Source organism: Pongo abelii, chromosome 18 (assembly GCF_028885655.2).
Source record: "Pongo abelii isolate AG06213 chromosome 18, NHGRI_mPonAbe1-v2.0_pri, whole genome shotgun sequence".
NCBI classification, from domain to species: domain Eukaryota; kingdom Metazoa; phylum Chordata; class Mammalia; order Primates; family Hominidae; genus Pongo; species Pongo abelii.
The window spans coordinates 23,107,691-23,123,039 of record NC_072003.2 but is presented as its reverse complement, the minus strand read 5'-3'; the positions used below and the strand labels follow the sequence as shown (position 1 = coordinate 23,123,039).

General features: G+C 40.5%; 1 protein-coding gene across 1 annotated transcript in view; it reads left to right on the top strand.

The window, feature by feature from the left end:
- LOC100444423 (acyl-coenzyme A synthetase ACSM1, mitochondrial-like) overlaps nucleotides 1-14,730 on the top strand; it is a 61,442-nt gene extending 46,712 nt beyond the window's left edge. The window contains 4 exon segments of the mRNA XM_054533557.2: nucleotides 10,649-10,776; nucleotides 12,443-12,542; nucleotides 13,751-13,870; nucleotides 14,394-14,730. Coding sequence (XP_054389532.1) covers nucleotides 10,649-10,776; nucleotides 12,443-12,542; nucleotides 13,751-13,870; nucleotides 14,394-14,480 — 435 coding nt within the window. The 3' untranslated portion in view covers nucleotides 14,481-14,730.
- The last annotated feature ends 619 nt before the right edge of the window (nucleotides 14,731-15,349 follow it).

The window sequence follows — 15,349 nt, the reverse complement described above, 5'->3', positions numbered from 1 at the left end:
CTGCCCCCATCCTGGCCCCAAGGATCCCGACAGGGAGCTCTGCATCCTGAGGCTTCTTCAAGTCCTCTTTTATTTGCTTCAACTCAATGAAATGAATGAGTTTTCATTCAACGCGAAGCTCACCGTGCGTTCTCCCATCCTTTCCTGTCCTAACCCACCTGGGACTTTTGGGTTGACGGGGTAGACTGAAGACTGGCTTCAGAACCATCAGACTTGGGTTTCAATGATCCACTGTAGTCAAGAATATAGGCTGTGACTGGATTCAAATAATACCATCTCACTTACCAGCAACAGAGTGTAAACAAATCACTTATCCTCGCTGAGCCTCCAGGGAACTCTATTATCCCATTTTACAGAGAGAAAAGCTCCAGATTAAAAGCACTGCACATCATCTGCACATCAAATAAATGGTAGGTTTAGGATTTTAAAAAATTAGAAACCCAGGGATTATAGAAAACTGAGATGGATTACAAGGAAACCTGCTGAAACTCCTGATCAAATAAGCAATGGCCCTCCCAGGATAGGAATGGCCACAAAGAGGAAAATCTCAGCTTCCAATATTGGCCATGGAAGGATGACCAGACTCTGAAATTGATTTCAGACTTCATCTCCTTTCTCCAAAGACACTTTCATTGGCGGTTGTCCTGGTGTCACTGCCATCCTCACACTGTGGTTTCAAGGGAGCGATGGTTCCTTTGTGATACTGTTGACCAAAGGGGAACATACAGGCCTTACTTAGCCTTACTTCTCAGCAGCACAGCTTAAAGGTTGGATAAAAGAAAAATTAGGTCTGGTGGGGTGGCTCATGCTTGTAATCCCAGCACTTTGGGAGGCCTAGGTGGGTGGATCACGAGGTCAGGAGTTCGAGACCAGCCTGGTTGACACAGTGAAACCCCACCTCTACTAAAAATACAGAAGATTAGCTGGGCATGGTGGCATGCACCTGTAATTTCAGCTACTTGGGAAGCTGAGGCAGGAGAATCACTTGCACCCGGGAGGCGGAGGTTGCAGTGAACCAAGATTGCCCCACTGCACTCCAGCCTGGGTGACAGAGCTAGACACCATCTCAAAAAGAAAGAAAGAAAGAAGAAAGAAAGATTAAACCTGGGGTAACACATATATATTATATAATGTCCAGGCAACTTTGAGAACAGATATAGATCTACATATTACAATCATTTCAGGAGATTTTTAAAAATAGTAGTACTTGGATCCAGCCAGAGATTCTGGTTGAGCTGAAATGGGGATAATCCAAAGAAATATATTTAAAAAAAACAACGTCTTGCTCTGTCACCGAGCTGGAGTGCAGGAGCATGATTAAAGTTCACTGTAGCCTGGACCTCTTGAGCTCAAGTGATATTCCCAACTCAGCCTCCCAAGTAGCTGGGACAACAGGCAGGTACCACCATGCCCAGCGAATTTTTTGATTTTTTGTAGAGATAAGGTCTCCCTATGTTGCCCAGACTAGTTTCAAACTCCTGGGCACAAGTAACCCCCCTGCCTCAGCCTCCCAAAGTGCTCGGATTACAGGTGTGAGCTATTGCACCCAGCTAATTTTTTTTTGATTGAGCATGATATATTTTATTTTCCAAAGAAGTCCTAACATATACCCACACCTACGTATCCGTGAAATGTTAGTATTCCTCCATTGAGACTCCTTTGGGTTTTTTTCCCTTCTTATTTATGTAAAAGAATTACAGAATCACCATGAGGCCCAGCAGTTCTACTTCTAAGGCTATTTACTACCAAGAAGTGGCAGCAGGAACTTGAACAGATACTTGATTTTTTCTTTATATTTTATTTATATAAAATATAACATAAAATTACTCTTTTCACCATTTTTGAGTGTACAATTCAGTACTATCAAATAAAGTAACAGTGTTGTACAGCCATCACGATTACCCATCTTCAGAAAATGTTTACCATCCCAAACAAATTCTACTCAATAAGCCACATCTCACTGCCCCGGTCTCCAGCACATGATACTCTCTAATCTGCTTTTTAAAATCTGTGAATTTGCCTATTTTAGGTTCCTCATATAAGTGAAATTATACAACATTTGCCCTTTTGCGTCTGGCTTATTTCACTTAGAATAACGTTTTCAAGGTTCATCTATGTCTTAACATGTAACAAAATGTCATTCCTCTATAAGTCTGAATAAACTTCCACTGTATGTATATAACACATTTTGTGTACCCAGTTGTCTCTTAATGGACATTTTGGTTATTTCCACATTTTGCTTATTGAGAATGTTGCTGCTACGGCCACTGATGTTTAAGTATCTGTTCAAGTTCCTGCTTCCATTTCTTGGGAGGATAGACCCAGATGTGGAATTGCTGGGTTCCATGGTAATTCTATGTGGCACTTTTTGAAATAAATTACCAAACCACTTTCACAATGGCTGCACCATTTTATATACCCACCAGAATATTTTTGATCCATTTTGAGTTAACTTTTGTATGTGTTGTAATGTAACTTCATTATTTTGCAAGTGGGCATTGAAGTTTCCCAGCACTATTTGTTGACGACTGACTTTTCTCCATGGAATGGTTTTGGCACCTATACTTAAATCAATTGACAATATATGGGAGAGTTTCTTTCAGGACTCTCTATTCTATTGCAATGATATGTCTATCTTTATGCCAATACCACACTGTTTCTATTACTGTAGTTTTGTAGTAAGTTTTGAGGTCAGGAAGTGTGAGTTTTCCAACTTTATTCTCCTTTTTCAAAAATTTTTATTGACTTATTTTTTTGAGACCAGATTACAAGACTGGCTAATTTTTGTATTTTTAGTAGAGACAGGGTTTCTCCATATTGCCCAGGCTGGTCTTGAACTCCTGGCCTCCAGCGATCCACCTGCCTTAGGCCTCCCAAAGTGCTGGGATTATGGATGTGAGCCATCACACCTGGCCTTTATTCACCTTTTTAAAGATTGTTTTGGCAATTTGGGGTCTTTTGAGATTCTATATGCATTTTAGGATAGGTATTTCTAGTTCTGCAACAACAACAAAAAAGCCATTGGGATTTTGACAGGAATTGTGTTGAATGTGTAGATAGCTTTGGGCAGTATTGTCATCTTAATATTAAGTCTCCAATAAATGAGTATCATATGTCTTTTCATTTACTTATCTCTTCTTTCATTTTCTGTAGTAATGTTTTACAGTTTTCAGTGTACAAGTCTTTTGCCTCCCTGATTAAATTTATTACTAGTACTACTGTCTTGTGTTCTTTTCGATGCCATTGTAAATAGAATTGCTTTCTTAATTTCCTTTTTGGAGTTTTAATTTTTAGTGCACAGAAATGCAATTGAGTTTTTGTGTGTGTGTGGATTCTGTTTTTTACAACTTTACTGAATTTATTTATTAGCTTTAACATTTTTTTGAGTGTGTAAAATTCTTTGGGTTTTCTATATATGGTCATGCCATCTGCATGCAGAGATAATTTTACTTCATCTTTCCAATTCAGATGCCTCTTATTTCTCTTTCTTGCCTGATTGATTTGGCTAGAACTTCCGGGACTATGTAGAATAGAAGTGGTGAAAGCAGGCATCCTCGTGTTTTTGGTCTTAGGAGAAAATCTTTCCAACTTTCACCATTGAGAATAATATTAGCTGCCGGTTTTTTATATGTGGCCTCACCATGTTGAGGAAGTTTCCTAGTTTATTTAGTGTTTTTACCATGAAAGGGTATTGAGTTTTGTCAAGTGCTTTCTCTGCCTCAACTGAGAGAAAACCATGTGGTTATTTTCTTTTCATCCTATTAATGTGGTTTATTATATTTGTTGATTTTTGTATGTTGAAACAGGAATAAATCCCACTTGGTCATGATGTATAATTCTTTTAAAATGTTTCTGGATTTGGTTTTCTAGTGTTTTGCTGAGATTTTTGCATCAATATTCATAAGAGTTATTGGTCTGTAGTTTTCTTCTCTTGCAGTGTTTGTCTGGCTTTGGTGTCAGGGTAATGCTGGCCTCATAGATTGACTTATAAAATTTTTCCTTTTCTTTAATTTTTTAAAAAGAGTTGGAAAAGAATTGGTCTTAATTCTTCTTTAAATATTTGTCAGAACTCATCAGTGAAGCCATCTGGCCTAGGCCTTTTCTCTGTTGGAAGGTTTTGATGACTAATTTTATCTCCTTATGAGTTACAGATCTATTCAGAGTTCTATTTCTTTGTGATTCATGTTTTTGGTAGATTGTGTGTTTCCAGTAGTTTTTCCATTTTACCTAGGTAATCAAACCTTTTAGCATACAATTGTTCATAGTATTCTCTTATAATTCTTTTCATTTCTGTAAAATTTTAGTAACTTTAATCTTCACTTTTTTATTAATCAATCTAGCTAAAGACTTGTCATCTCTTCAAAAGAAATAACTTTTGATTAAGTTTCCTTTGTTGTTTTTCTATTTGCCATTTTATTTATATGAACTCTAATCTTTATTTCCTGTTTCTGCTATGCTTGGGTTTAGTTTGCTCTCCTTATTCTGGTTCCCTAAAGTGTAAGGTTTTTGGCTTGAGATCTTTTTTAATGTATGTGCTAAAGACTGAATGTTTGTGTGTTCCCCGGATTCGTATGTTGAAATCCTAACCCCCAGTGCAATATTTGAAGATGATTATATTATGAGCACGGGGTCCTCATGAATGGTGTTAGTGCCCTTTTTATTTTTTTATTTTAGTAGTTTTGGGGGTACAGGTGGTTGTTGGCTACATGGATAAGTTCTTTAGTGGTGATTTCTGAAATTTTAGTGCATCCATCACCTGAACAGTGTGGTCTTTTATCCCTTACCCCCTGCCAACCTTCCCCTCTAGTCCCCAAAGTCCATTGTATCATTCTTTGCCTTTGTGCCTTCATAGCTTAGCTCCCACTTAGAAGTCAGAACATACACTATTTGGTTTTCCATTTCTGAGTTACTTCACTTAGAATAATGGCCTCCAGCTCCTTCCAAGTTGCCACAAAAGACATTATTTCACTGCTTTTTATGGCTTAGTAGTATCCCATGGTGTATATATACCACATTTTCTGTATCCACTCATTGGTTGATGGGCACTTTGGTTGGTTCCATATCTTTGCAATTGCAAATTGTGGTATAAACACGCATGTGCATATGTCTTTTTCATATAATGACTTCCTTTTCTTTGGGTAGATACCCAGTAGTGGGATTGCTGGACTGAATGGTAGTTCTACTTTTAGTTCTTGAAGGAATCTCTATACTGTTTTCCATAGCAGCTGTACTAATTTACATTCCCACCAGCAGTGTAAAAGTGTTCCCACAACCATGTCAAAATCTATTGTTTTCTGATTTTTTTAACAATGGCAATTTTTGCAGGAGTATGGTAATATCTCATTGTGGTTTTAATTTGCATTTCCTTGATGATTAGTGATATTAGTGCCCTTTAAAAAGCAACTCCGGTAGGGTTCTCCAGAAGAGTGCCATTCTCCATGTGAGGCCACATCAAGAAGACAGCCATCTATGAACCCTCACCAGACACCAAATTTGTTGGTGATTCGATCTTGCATTCCCAGCCTCCAGAGCTCTAAGAGATAATATCTATTGTTTATAACCCACCCAGTTTATGGCATTTTGTTACAGCAGCCTGAATGGGCTAAGACATTATATGTGTAAATTACCTTCTTAGCACTGTGTTTGCTACAATCTATAAGTTTTAATACGTTGTGTTTTTTATTTCATTTTTCTCAAGATAATTTCTAAATTTCCTTGTGATTTCTTCTTTGATTCATTGGTTAGTTAAGAGTATGTTGTTTAATTTTTCAAACATTGGAAAAATTTGTGATTTTTAAAAATTTTTCCTTCTCTTAATTCCTTTCATGTGACTTAATAAGATGCCTTGTATAATTTCTGTCTTTTAAAGTTAATTAATACTTCTCTTCTGGCCTAATATATGGTCCATCCTTGAGAATGTTCCATGTGCATTTGAGAAAAATGTGTGTTCTTCTGCCGTTGGATGGAGTTTCCTGTATATGTCTGCTATCTCCAATTAATTTGTGGTGGTGTTCAAGTCCTCTATTTTCTTATTGATCTTCTGTCTGGTTTTTCTACTCGTTATTGAAAGTGGTACATTAAATTCTCCAACTATTGCTGTAGAACTGTACACTTCTTCCTTAAATTCTGTCAATGTTTGCTTCATGTATTTTGGGGCTCTGAGGTTTATTGCTTATATGTTTATGATTATTATATCTTCTTGGTGAATTGACCCTTCTATTAATATATAATATCATTTTTTATCTTTTGCAATTGTTTTTGACTTAAACTTTATTTTGACCGGGCATGGTGGCTCACGCCTGTAATCCCAGCACTTTGGGAGGCCAAGGCAGGTGGATCACTTGAGGTCAGGAGTTCGAGACCAGCCTGACCAACATGGAGAAACCCCATCTCTACTAAAAATACAAAAGATTAGCTGGGCACAGTGGCACATGCCTGTAATCCCAGCTACTGGAGGCGGAGGTTGTGGTGAGCTGAGATCGTGCCATTGCACTCCAGCCTGGGCAACAAGAGTGAAACTCCGACTCAAAAAAAAAAAAAAAAATAAGTTTTTTCTGTCGGATATTAGTATAACAACACACAACCCAACCCAAGCTCTCTTTTGGTTACTATTTGCAGGGAATATATTTTTTTCCATCCTTTAACTTTCAACGTATTTGTGTCTTTTTTTTTTTATTTTTTTGAGTTGGAGTCTCCCTCTGTTGCCAGGCTGGAGTGCAGTGGTGCCATCTCAGCTCACTGCAACCTCTGACTTCCTGGTTCAAGCGATTCTCCTGCCTCAGCCTCCCCAGTAGCTGGGATTACAGGCATGCACCACCACACCCAGCTAACTTTTGTATGTTTAGCAGAGACGGGGTTTCACCATGTTGGCCAGGATGGTCTCCATCTCCTGACCTCATGATCCACCCGCCTCAGCCTCCCAAAATGCTGGGATTACAGTTGTGAGCCACCGTGCCCAGTGGAATTCGTGTCTTTAAATCTAAAATGAGTCTCTTGTAGATAGTGTATATTTGGATCATGTTTTATTATCCACTTAGCCAATTCCTTCCTTTGTATTGGAAAGTTTACTCCACTTACATTTATTTTATTATTTTTTTTGTTTCTTTTTAAAATTTATTTATTATTTTTATACTTTAGGTTTTATGGTACATGTGCGCAATGTGCAGTTTAGTTACATATGTATACATGTGCCATGCTGGTGCGCTGCACCCACTAACTCGTCATCTAGCATTAGGTATATCTCCCAGTGCTATCCCTCCCCCCTCCCCCCACCCCACAACAGTCCCCAAAGTGTGATGTTCCCCTTCCTGTGTCCATGTGTTCTCATTGTTCAATTCCCACCCATGAGTGAGAATATGCGGTTTTTGGTTTTTTGTTCTTGTGATAGTTTACTGAGAATGATGATTTCCAATTTCATCCATGTCCCTACAAAAGACATGAACTCATCATTTTTTATGGCTGCATAGTATTCCATAGTGTATATGTGCCACATTTTCTTAATCCAGTCTATCATTGTTGGACATTTGGGTGCTAGCCATATGTAGAAAGGTGAAACTGGATCCCTTCCTTACACCTTATACAAAAATCAATTCAAGATGGATTAAAGACTTAAACGTTACACCTAAAACCATAAAAACCCTAGAAGAAAACCTAGGCATTACCTTTTAGGACATAGGCATGGGCAAGGACTTCATGTCTAAAACACCAAAAGCAATGGCAACAAAAGCCAAAATTGACAAATGGGATCTCATTAAACTAAAGAGCTTCTGCACAGCAAAAGAAACTACCATCAGAGTGAACAGGCAACCTGCAAAATGGGAGAAAATTTTCGCAACCTACTCATCTGACAAAGGGCTAATATCCAGAATCTACAATGAACTCAAACAAATTTACAAGAAAAAAACAAACAACCCCATCAAAAAGTGGGCGAAGGACATCAACAGACACTTCTCAAAAGAAGACATTTATGCAGCCAAAAAACACATGAAAAAATGCTCACCATCACTGGCCATCAGAGAAATGCAAATCAAAACCACAATGAGATACCATCTCACACCAGTTAGAATGGCAGTCATTAAAAAGTCAGGAAACAACAGGTGCTGGAGAGGATGTGGAGAAATAGGAACACTTTTACACTGTTGGTGGGACTGTAAACTAGTTCAACTCTTGTGGAAGTCAGTGTGGTGATTCCTCAGGGATCTAGAAGTAGAAATTCCATTTGACCCAGCCATCCCATTACTGGGTATATACCTAAAGGACTATAAATCATGCTGCTATAAAGACACATGCACACATATGTTTATTGCAGCATTATTCATAATAGCAAAGACTTGGAACTACTCCACTTACATTTAAAGTAATTACTGATAAGGAAGGACTTCTACCATTTTTCTATTTGTCTTCTGTGTGGCTTAATATTTTCTGGCCCTCATTTCCTTTATAACTGCCTTCTTTTACATTTAGTTTCCTTTTTGTAGCGACACATTTTTTTCCCTTCTGATTTTCTTTTGTTTATATTCTATAGATATTTTCTTTATGATTACTATATTACATACAACATCCTAAGGTTGTAACAATCTAATTTGAATTAATAACTACTTAACTTAAATTGCATCCTAGGGTTGTAACAATCTAATTCGAATTAATACCTACTTAACTTCAATTGCATAAAAAAAAAACTCTACTCCTGTACAGTTCCATCTTCCATTTATGTTGTTGATGTCATCTTGTACCTCTCAACTCAGTCCACAAAGGCACTCACATTGATCTAATATCACAAGTGGAAAACAGTATTACTTGCCATAAACAGAAGGCATTTATAACCATAACTATAGGCTTAAAAAAAACAAACAATTTTCTCATAGTCTACCTAAATCCTATTCTCATTGGAAGCTCTGATCCTGAAGCATGTCTTCCTGTTGAGACTTCCAGAGAGTTCACAGCATATCAGCACTAAACTAAGAATCAACTTGATATACTCGGAACAATCAGAAGTGAATCCAAAAAGGGATGTAATTTGATGTTTTTAAAATGTTTTTTTCAGGTAGCTCTTAAAACCATTTCATGTTCCACAAGAGGTATTGCTTAGGGGTCAAGTGAATCGGTCATGAAGCAAGAATTAAATTCAAATATCACCCCTCTCAGGGAGCAGTTGAGTGACTTTGAGCAAGCAAATAAATGTGCCTCTCTCAAGCCTAGGTTTTTTTCTTATTTAAAATGGGCTACAAAAAAAGTGCCAGCTTCACACAAAAACATGTATGCAAATGTACATAGCAGCTTTACTCAAAATAGTCAAAACCTGAAGACAACAACCCAGATGGCTTTCAACAGATAAATGGTTAAACAAAAACTGAGCTACATCCATAACATGGAATACTGTTCAGCAACAAAAAGGATCAAACCTTTTGTGCGCACAACTTGGATGAATCACTAGGGAATTATGCTGAGAAAAAAAAAACAGTCGCAAACAGTTATATGCTACATGATTGTATTTATATAACATGCTTGAAACAACAACATTATAAAAATAGAGAACAAATTAGTTGTTAGCAAGGGGTCAGGGATGGGGAGAGGAGAGGAAGAGGGAATGAGAGGGAGGTGGGTGTGGTTATAAAAGAGCACCATCAGAGATCTTCCTGATGAGGTGGGGAATGCACAAACCTACATATGTGATAAAACTGCATAAAACTAAATACACACACACACAAGTGAAATGGGACATCTGAAGACTGGTGGATTGTATCAAGGTCAGTATTCTGCCTAAGATACTGATCTATGGTTTTGCAAAATGGTACCACTGTGGAAAACTAGTGAAGAGTACAGGGCATTGATCCACATTATTTTTTACAACTAAATGCTGTCCACATTTATCTTAAAATGAAAAGTTAACTTAAAAACATACTAGACTCATAGGCTTTTTGTGAGGATCAAATAAGATAGTATTTAGGGAAGAAAATTCCCTCAGCAAATGTTTATTGACCCCTCTCATATGTCCAGACTATATGTGAATGCTGAGCTTATAGCAGTAAGCAAGGTACAGTATAATGGAAATTTCATTCTAGTGTAGTGTCACACAAAATGAATATATATATATATATATATATATATATATAGAGAGAGAGAGAGAGAGAGAGAGAGAGATGAAGTCTCACTCTGTTGCCCAAGCTGGATTGCAGTGGCATCATTTTGGCTCACTGCATCCTCCACCTCCCAGGTTCAAGCGATTCTCCTGCCTCAGCCTCCCCAGTAGCTGGGATTACAGGCATGCACCACCATGCCCAGCTAATTTTTGTATTTTTAGTAGAGATGGGGTTTCCCTATGTTGGGCAGGCTGGCCTTGAACCCCTGACCTCATGATCCACCCACCTCAGCCTCCCAAAGTGCTGGGATTACAGGCGTGAGCCACCACGCCCGGCCAAATTGATATTTTTAAACATTGTCATTGAAATTGGTTTAATCACAACCACTCATAGAGCAGTCGCATGCATCATGTGCTACATGTAATGAAAATAGACTCAGAAATGGCAAAACTTGCCCAGGTACCGAGTAGAAACAGAGGCAGAATTCAAACACAGATTGGAACCCAAGGTTGTGACTCATCACCTCTAAATTCACTGCCTTCAACAAAGGAGCTCTCTTCTTTTTGCAGGGTGACCCAGAGAAGACAGCTGAAGTGGAATGCGGGGACTTCTACAACACTGGGGACAGAGGAAAGATGGATGAAGAGGGCTACATTTGTTTCCTGGGGAGGAGTGATGACATCATTAATGCCTCTGGGTAGGTGTGGCTGACGCTGGGCTGGCTGTTGTTGCCGTCACATGCCTCATGGAATTTTGCTTACCTAGACATTTTTTCATGCATTGGTGAAATTTCAGCCTAAATCTGAATAGAGCCGTGTCTATGGTGCCCTGATTCCAGGCTTCAGTGCACCTCCCTAACCTTCTCTGCACACAGAAGAATCAAGCAAAATGAAATTCAAGAGGGTCTGGGAGAGGAGCCATAATAAGACATTGTGAAATTTAAAGTGGGGTTGTGGGGAATGGAATTGAGAAGGGAGACTCTGTCTTGGTCTCCATAGGTTCAGGGAGCCTATTTCATGTTTTTGCCCCTCTAATGCAGCACCAAATGTCACAGGACAAACATAGTAATAATAATAGCTAACTTTAGCTATTGTTTATTTTTATTATTATGAATATATTTGTTATACATCTATGAGCATAATAAATATATTATTATAAAATTATTTATTAGTATAAATATATTACTTACTATAACTATTTAGCTAACCTGGAGTACTTACTATGTGAAAACACTGTCCTTAATGCTTTATATAACCCATCTCTCAAAGCTGGATTGGAGATGTGATTATTATCCCCGTTTTACTAACGAGGAAAGTGGGTCACTGACCAGTGAGGAAATTTGCCTAAAGATTCAAAGATAGCACAGGGTGCAATCCAGATTTGAACTGAGGTAATCTGACTCTGAGCCCCTGTCCCTAACCCCTACATGATTTATAAAAAGGCACATTACACTACAGTAACAATTTCCCTTGGATATTTTGGAGAAATTGATGGGATTTTTATTTTATTTTTTATATTTTATTTTATTTTATTTTATTTTTTTGAGACAGAGTGTCTCACTGTCACCCAGGCTGGAGTGCAGTGGCCTGATCTTGGCTCACTGCAACCTCTGCCTCCTGGCTTCAAGTGAGCATCTCCAGCTAATTTTTATACTTTTAGTAGAGATGGGGTTTCACCATCTTGGCCAGGCTGGTCTTGAACTCCTGACCTCAAGTGATCCCCCTGTTTCAGCCTCCCACAGTGCTAAAATTACCGGTGTGAGCCACCATGCCCAGCCTGGATGGGATTTTTTTTTTTTAATTTCTAAAACATGATGTACTGGAAATTTGCACAGAGAGTAGATTTTAAATGCTCTTACCACAAAAGAAAAAAAAAGGCAATTATGTGAGACGATGGATATGCCAGCGTGCTTGAGTGTTTTAATTGCGTTACTATGTATATGTACATCAAAACATTAAGTTGTAAGCCTTAAATATATATAATAAAAGCCAAAAATCCTGCTGATACAATGGGAAATAGTATGCAGAATTTGCATGAATGTTTAAGACCAAGTTTGAGGCTTCCAAGAGATTTCGTGTTGGGGGAAGCTGCTTGGGCCAAGCTCTGAGGAGACAAAACATTAGCCCTCCTCCATCAATACAGGCAGTGAGGCAAGAAGCCGGGAGCACCGGAGTCTTGTATTTCTCAGCCCATAATGTCCAGGTCTTTACACTTTGGGCGCATGACACAGACAAGTCAGGGGTCTCTGGCTTCCTATGACCTCCACCCTCTGTGCCAAAGGAAGCTGTGACTCCAAAGCAGGGGATCTGGGGACTTGGTTCACCCCAGCCCTGGCATGTGCCTCAGAACCCTTCATCCTCCAGGTATCGCATCGGGCCTGCAGAGGTTGAAAGCGCTTTGGTGGAGCACCCAGCGGTGGCGGAGTCAGCTGTGGTGGGCAGCCCAGACCCGATTCGAGGGGAGGTGAGGAGAACACAGAGATCATCATGTCTGCGCGTGGGCACTAGGAAAGCAGGTGTAGGGGAAACATCCAGGTTTTACCTGTGCAGCCTTGGTGGAAGGGCATAGTGTGCATGTGCATTTACACGGTATGGTCACCAGGGGACACTGTGGACTCTCTGTGGCTCTGAATAAAAGGATGCTAGATACTATTTAATGAGCACTTATATATGCCAAATCACTTAACTCTCATGCAATGTAGTAATCTAAGAACACTTATGCTTTTCATAGATGAGGAAAGAGAAGCAGAAGGAGGTTAAGTAACCTCTCCACATCACCCAGCTACTAAGGGGTGGAGGCAGAATGGCATCTCAGCAACGTGGCTCCGGAACATACATGCATTTGTATGTTGAAAAGTGTTATTAGGCCGGGCACGGTGGCTCATGCCTGTAATCCCAACGTTTTGGGAGGCCGAGGTGGACCGATCACCTGAGGTCAGGAGTTCAAGACCAGGCTAGCCAACATGGTGAAACCTCGTCTCTACTAAAAATAAAAAAAGAATTAGCCAGGCGTGGTGGGGACAGGCGGGTGGAATGGGGTGTGGGGCACCTGTAGTTCCAGCTACTTGGGAGGCTGAGGCAGGACAATCACTTGAACCTGGGAGGCTGAGGTTGCAGTGAGCCAAGATCACACCACTGCACTCCGATCTGGGCAACAAGAATGAAACTCCATCTCAAAAAAAAAAAGTCTTTATTGATCACCTTCTATATGTGAGACCTTGTGCAGTAAAACTTGGATAAGATTGCTAATATAAAAATAATAACTTGCCAGTAATTATGAAATGCCCATTGGGTTTCTGGCACAGAATTACATATATAATAACAGTAAAAATGATGATGAAAATATTGATGACGGGAGTAATAATAAATGTAAACTAGCTGGATGTTTTATATGTATTATCTCATAGAAGCTTTAAAGAAACCAAATGAAGAATGGAAGCTTTATTGTCTCCATTTCACAGAAAAGAAAACTGAGGTTAAGGAGAGGTCAAATAACTTTTCAAGGCATGGAGTGGGAATTGGAAATACAGGGATTTACACCTGGTCCTCTCCTTTTCCAAAACACTGTAGGGTTCATTGTCACCTTGTTTTACCACTCATTCAATAAACATTGACTTTTTAAGCTATGGAGTAGGTTGGCACTCACTGTGAGCCCATGCCTTCATTCTGCAGGTGGTGAAGGCCTTTATTGTCCTGACCCCACAGTTCCTGTCCCATGACAAGGATCAGCTGATCAAGGAACTGCAGCAGCATGTCAAGTCAGTGACAGCCCCATACAAGTACCCAAGGAAGGTGAGTGAGGGCAGATGGAAGGGATCTGGTGCCCCTGAAGAGTTCCCTGCTAGGACGGGCTAGGTATCACTGTAGGTAACAAACAGCCCCAAACAATGGAGGTTTACAACACTGAAGGCTCTTTTTCTGCTCATGCCTCATGTCCTCCATGGCTCTCCTGGGCCCTGTCCTCTACATCTCCTCATTCTGCCACCAGAATAAAGGAGCAGCCTCCATATGGGACCTGTCAGCTGCTCTAAGAGTTGAAGGAGAGGGTGGACAGTCTCAATGGCTCCCAACTCTTTTGCCTCAAGGTTACATGCTTCACTTCCACTCACATCTCCTGGGTCAAAGCAAATCCTATGGCTGCATCCACCTTCTAGGGGCCAGGGGGAGAACCTGAAATACTTGGGGACTCCATTAAGGCCACCATATGGTGTCAGCCTGCATGGGAGACTGTGGAGGGGCAGAGAAGGAGAGTGGAGAATTGTTAGGAAATGGCAGCAGGACTAAATCACTATGGTTTTGCTTTATCCTCAACCAGGTGGAGTTTGTCTCAGAGCTGCCAAAAACCATCACTGGCAAGATTAAACGGAATGAACTTCGGAAAAAGGAGATTGGTCAGATGTAATCGGCAGTGAACTCAGAACCCACTGCGCACCTAAGGCAAATCCCTGGCCACTCTAGTCTCCCCACTACGGTGAAGATGAGGGTGGGGCATTGAGAGTGTTGATTTGGGAAAGTATCAGGAGTGCCACGATTCCAATGTTTGTGTTCTTTTAAATTAAATTCAGTTACTCTGCTCCTCCAAGTCCTCTATATCTTTAGGATTTCCCAGGTGAGCACTCAGATTGCAAGTAATAAAATACTGATATCAACAATACCCTGTGTTGAGCATTTATTCAGGGAATTAACCTATGTTAAATGCCCTCCCTCTGTAATTCTCCCTAATCTCCAACCTGAGATATCTTGGGACCAGATTCTCCCTCCTGGCACCAGCATCTCAGGGTAGCGCTAAGCACTCTTCAATAGCCAGGACACAGGGGTCCAGGAGGGATGCCCCATGTGGCTCCAGGCACCTGCCCATGGCCTGGGTGAGGCCCCAGCAAGGCCAGGGCAGGACGGATGTCCAGGGTGGTCAGCCTTGGTTTGGGGACTACATTTGCCTGCCAGACCACCTCTGCGGCCCCACCCAATGGGCTTCCACCAAATGGTCTTCCACCCAATGGTCTTCCACCCAATGGGCTTCTGCCTTTGTGTCCCCCAATAATGCCCATGTGCACATGCATCCCAACCTAAACCTGGTGTGTGTGAGTGAGAGCCCCAACCTCTAGGGACCCAGGACTCCTGCAGCCCTGCCATGGGCCTAGGAGCCCTGCCTCCAGCTTTCCCCTGTAGGAACCTACATGTCAGACCTTCCCAGTGATCCAGGAGCTCTGTCCCCTAGCCCTTGCCAGAGGACCCCACTCATTCACCCTCCCAGGGCCCAGGGTCCCTCTA